The sequence below is a fragment of the Fulmarus glacialis genome, unplaced genomic scaffold (assembly GCF_000690835.1).
Source record: "Fulmarus glacialis isolate BGI_N327 unplaced genomic scaffold, ASM69083v1 scaffold3287, whole genome shotgun sequence".
NCBI classification, from domain to species: Eukaryota; Metazoa; Chordata; class Aves; order Procellariiformes; family Procellariidae; genus Fulmarus; species Fulmarus glacialis.
In genome coordinates, this window is record NW_009224957.1 from 53,657 (window position 1) to 59,034 (window position 5,378).

Below are 5,378 nucleotides of genomic sequence, written 5' to 3' on the forward strand. Positions count from 1 at the left end.
CCCCGTCTCCTGGTTAAAGACCACTCCCACGGTCCTCTCCTCCTGCGGGGTGGAAGAGCTGCCCAGCTGCAGCCTGCTAGAGGCAGGAGCTCTGCCCTCGGTTCTCTCTGCAGGCTGCACCTGGCTGGTATTTGGAGGCACACCCTCAAACGTGCTTTGGACCTGCCCTGGTGTGTAGCTAGGCGTGCTTCTTTCCCAGCGCAGCGTGTCATTGTTAAAGGTCAGCAGGTTATGACAAGCGCGACAGCGGTGCAGGTGACCCCGGGACAAATTGGAATTGTTTTCACTGCTGTGTGGAGTCTGCTGATGGGAGGGACCCGGCCGATCAGGCTCAATGTTGTTGTTGAGCATTTCTTGAGCCTGTTGCGCCTGGCTGGGCTCCCCACCAATCCCCTGATCTAACTCCTGAAGCCGGTCATATTCCAGGAAGAATCGCCTCAAATCACACTGGAGCTCATTACGGATGCTGGCCGGATTGCTCGGGCCAGCGCTACCACCACTGTCCGCCTCAGCCCCTGGGGCCAGAAAGCCTCTCCCTTCTGTTGCAGAGGTATAGACCGACGCCTGGGAACCTCCCTCCTGCTGCCTCAGCACCGACAGCAAGCTCACGGAGGAGGCACTGGTCCTAGGGGGAGGCATGGCTTCCAGCTCTGACCGAGAGCTCATGTTCAGCACTGTCCTGGACCAGTCAGACCCGCCTAAGCCCGAAGCCATCTCTCTCGCAGACTGTTGGTACCGGGACTGGTGGCCTGCCAAGGGCCCGCTGAGGGACCGCCGCGTGGGGCCCAGGCTAAGGTTGCGCAGGGTGTTGCCAGCAGTGCTGCTCTGAACTGTGCTGAAAGCAGAGGGCCTGTTAAGTATCCCCTGCTCCTCCTGCGCTACGGATGCCTGCTCTGGGGGCTGGTAAGGCTCTGTCTGCACAGAGGAGAAGGAAGTGCCAGTGGCCCCAGAAGACGTGGAGGGTGCGTTTTCCTGGTGTGGGAAGAGAGAAGAAGGAAGTCTTGCACTAGAGCATCGGCTGCAAAGGCACAACATCCCCAGGTGCTGGCAGCACTCTGCGGTGGGATAGCTGACACGCTCCCGGAGCCTGTTATAGACAGATGCCCTTGTGTTCTCACTGGCTGGAGGCGGAGGTGGTGGTGGTGGAGGCGGTGGAGGGGATGGGGTAGCAGAGTCTTGAACACTGTTTTGCTCTCCCACCTGTATGCCAGAGGAGCGGGAGGACAACATATGCAGGAAGTTGTGGAGGAGAGGTGTGCGCCTCACAGGCTGAGAAGGAAGGATAGCGCGCTGGCGATAATGCGGCATCTCTGTGCTGTCCACGGAGATTTCCACTTCCTCGTCGCTCTGCAGAAGGAAGCAATCAAAGTTCAGCCACCTCACGGCAAAATCCTATACCTCCAAATAAACAGCAGAAAGCCAGCTACCACCCCAGACAGATGAAAGGATGCAGTAAGTCCCTTCCTAGAGGCCTTGACTTGCAGGAAACCAGCTGACTCTTTATTTCAAAGTTCATTTTATGGATCCAGACAACCTCTTCCTACAGCCCAGTGAACTTTGACAATACGCTGTTCATACCAACAGAAGCATCAGCATCTGAGGGTCAGCAGCCGTGGGGAGCATTGTTAATACCTCATGCAGGTTCAAATCCAGCAGAATGTCACAACAGAACTGAAAGAGCAGGGCCATTGGGACATCTGTCCCACCACTAATGAGATAGTGAGGGCAAAACAAACACACTTTGGAGAGCTCTTTAATAGCCCTGCACATAACACAAGAACATTCATGTGACCAATTAAGGCAAGACAGAACTCGGCTTAGAAGGACTTCAGGTTTTCAGAAAAGCACAAGACTGCTTAGGAACAGACTAGGGTTAATGTATGTAGAGTATCTTGTAATTAGTCAGTCAATACAGGTACTGACATTCCCCTTACCTGCTGGTTAGAAGGGTTAACAATTGCTGTGAGCAAGTAATGTCCCAAGGGATCAAACCGTACCAGCCTAAAACAAAAGCAGAGCCAGAGTATCAATCATCAGTTCACATTCCACACTGACACAGGAAGCTGGACACAGCAGGGAAGAAAATCCCACGTGAAATATTTGCAATGAGAACATTACTACATTACCATCACCATCTTCTGAAGGACCTCAAAAAGTTTACGCATTAAGAAGAAGAAAACATACTTATCTAGCTAAAGACTGCAGCTATTTTATAGTCCACAGCAACACTAGATAGAAGTTAAAAGCTGGAAGCAAATACTGCTGTATCAATTGAAATAGCCAGGAAATTTTAAGGAATATGTACATATATATTACAAATTGGAATTCAGTACAAAGGGAGAGATTAACTTCCCTTGAATGTTACATCATTGTCTTATTTTAAATTGCTCAAAAGAAAGCATCAAGTTTCCAGCAACGCAGTCTCCTCTATAACTGCACCAAAGTAATAGCTCAGCGCTCTCTTCCAGCAACTTCTGGGTTCTCTCATCCTTATGGCTGACAAGTTTAATTACTAAGCTTACAAATGAACATGAAGTAGATCTTGGGCATTTATTGGGCACACGTCAGATTACAAATATGAACAACCAAGCTGATCTATTATTTCCAATTGCTTTTTTTCCTGTGCACGGAACTGTTTTTCTACCAGCTGGGTCAAGGAGCTGGAAGCAACGCTTCTCTCTGCTGCCTCAGTGCAGAGGGTGCAGCATCCCAGAGGAACCCCCCACATTCCCCAAATCTGACCATTTTTCACATACAAGTTTTCTTTTCCCGCAGAAGCAAGAACTCACCTGACCCGCTCCATTTCGCTGGCTGTTTTCACCACTGCAAAAGGCTCCCGACGACTCCAGTCCCAGAAATGTATCTCATTGGCAGTTGCAATCAGCAAGAGCTGAGCCGTAGGATGAAAAGCAAGCGACGCAATGGCATTGTTGCTATCTGTGAACCAGCTCTCACTTCCACCCTGAGTGAGGAGTCAAGAATCACAAGCAGTTTATCACAAAGTTTGAGATCGTTAGGTTTCCACGTATGTGCCGTCTCTCCAAGACCCTGCCTAGAGCATGGAAGTGACATGCTTTCTTAGCAACAACAACAGTTGCTCTCGTACAAGGTCATGTGTCATGTCTAGAACATAACATTACTTGCAACAATGACCATAGATGTACGTGTCTCAAGCAGCCTGTAAAAATGCTGCATTTCAAAGCGACCAGGTAAGTATACGTGTTTTGTCCCTGTGCCAATCACCAGACTAGGTAGAACTGGCAGAGCAGCAGCTTCTCTAATGAAGAGTTCAGACATGCTCCATGGAATGAAAAATGCCACGTCTTTCAAGTAAGCTAAACAGACACCTTGCACAAAGTTCTCCAGCATTATCTGTATCACTCTAATGAAACAAATAGGCACGGCTAAGGAGCATGACCTACCTGGCGGGATCGAATGAAGAATCTGTCACCTCCTCTCTAGACAGAAGAGGGTGGCTATGACCTGTTCTATGCTTTTAGAGACAGGTCCCAGCAAAGCTTCCAAACAGCTCTCTTACCAGGCAACATTTGGGAAACAAACTCAGACAAAAAAAGTCACCACCCACCAAATAGCAAAGGCACATATGTTTCAGGAAAGACTTACGTGTAAATCCCAAATTCTAACCTCCCCATCTAGGCATCCTGAAGCAATGAGGCCCGGGATGGTGGGATGGAAGGTGACACACCAGGGAGTGCGGCGATGCCCAACCAAGGAATGAACACACTTGCCCGTTTTCACCTCTGTGATGTAGATGTTGTGGTTCACATGTGTGGAAGCCATTAGGGTCCTGGGAATGCAGAAAGTAAGACAAACATTAGCATGAGAAGAGTACAGCAAAACCAGATCATGGTTAGCTTCATCTCAACAGGGTCTGTTCACACCTAACCCAGCAGCTCTCCCACACAGAGCTCAAAGGGTAAGAGGCTACTGTTTCACCAACGGCCACAAAGCTTCCTGTAGCCAGATTTGAGGGTCCATGCAAACATGAGCTCATCCGATCTGCAAGCACAAACTTGACCTTGAAAGTCAGAGTGAACATGCAGCTCAGAAGGAACTCCTGAGTGACGGTTTGGGGCAAATAAGTATTCCCAATTCTCCACACTATCTCAACCGCTGTCAAATGAAGTGACACTAAGAGAGATCCCATCTCCATTTCTGCTTCCAATACACGCATCATTCTGCTCCGTCCTAGATATCCCAGTGGGTGTGCCACATCACTTGGCATGTTGTGCTAAAACACCCTTTATTCCCTCAAGTTTCTTATGAAATCCCACGGTGGCCGCACAGGTCCTTTTTCCCTAGGACTATGCATCACTTGGGTACCTCAGAAATTAAACACCAACTATGCTCGAAGCTGTGAGATTAGGAAGGTGCGCACGTTCCATCCATGCATGTCAGGAACCAGAAGTTTCACTCGGCTATTCAGGACGGGACAACTCAACGGGCACAAGCCTCCATCACTTTTGTAAGTGTAAGGAGACTGCTGAAACAGGGAACGAACTAGGAGTTAATTACCTGTCTGGACTAAACGCCAGCAAGAAGGTGGAGCGTGGACTGTCTGGTAACTCAACTTTCTGAAAAAGCCAACAAAGCAGGAAGTGTTGCAAGTGTCATATGATCATACTTTAACTGTAAGCCACACAGACAACAAGGGGAACCCGCTGCAGGAACATATCTAGTATCACATCGCTGCAGGAACTGAACAGAGCCAGAGAGCATATCAAGTGTAACACATCAAACGTACAATCACGAGACAATTTATTTCAAATCCCTGCCTCCCTTCCCCCACTCCAAGATCAAGCTATGCACCTCTATCCCACAACCTTACCTTGCCCTCCCATTTCATCCATCGAGTTTTATCCTCCACCAACTCCTGCAGGAGCCGCTGAGCACCCAAGGCTTGGGTACCCCGTTCCCTACCCCACAGGATGCGGACAGCATTCTTCTCTGGTACAACCTTCATGGCTCTCAGCAGCCAACGTTACACCAACTATTGGGAGGAGACACCGGCAGGTTCCAGATGACAACCACCACCAAGCTACAAATAGGCTATCCACATTTCAATTGTTTATCTTCATGGAAACCTAAAAAGAGAAGAGAATGATAAGGAAGGCAGCTTTTACCTTGATCACCTAGATGAAGTAAGAGCTTTAAACCCCAGAATACTAGATTTAGGAGAAAAATCTATCCTCTCTTGCAGCCTTTGCTACCTTCTTCCATTATCGAGGTCCAGTTTTGACATTTCTGCAGCCAGGGATTACTTTGAAAGGTTTTTGAAAGCATCCAGCCCTTTCCTTGTACACATGCCCTAGGCATACCACACCTAAAGAGAATAAAAATTGGCCTTGAAACTCTTT

General features: G+C 48.7%; 1 protein-coding gene across 1 annotated transcript in view; it reads right to left on the minus strand.

Moving 5' to 3' along the window:
* The window catches only part of LOC104080051 (activating molecule in BECN1-regulated autophagy protein 1-like), a gene marked incomplete at its 3' end in the record, with an annotated part of 45,217 nt that extends 40,108 nt beyond the window's left edge, over window positions 1–5,109 (minus strand). Inside the window, 7 exon segments of the mRNA XM_009582308.1 lie at window positions 1–915; window positions 1,201–1,347; window positions 1,935–2,001; window positions 2,790–2,962; window positions 3,625–3,808; window positions 4,537–4,595; window positions 4,850–5,109. The exon segment at window positions 1–915 is cut by the window's left edge and continues 24 nt beyond it. Of these exon segments, the coding sequence (XP_009580603.1) occupies window positions 1–915; window positions 1,201–1,347; window positions 1,935–2,001; window positions 2,790–2,962; window positions 3,625–3,808; window positions 4,537–4,595; window positions 4,850–4,984 (1,680 nt within the window).
* Between the last annotated feature and the right edge of the window lie 269 nt (window positions 5,110–5,378).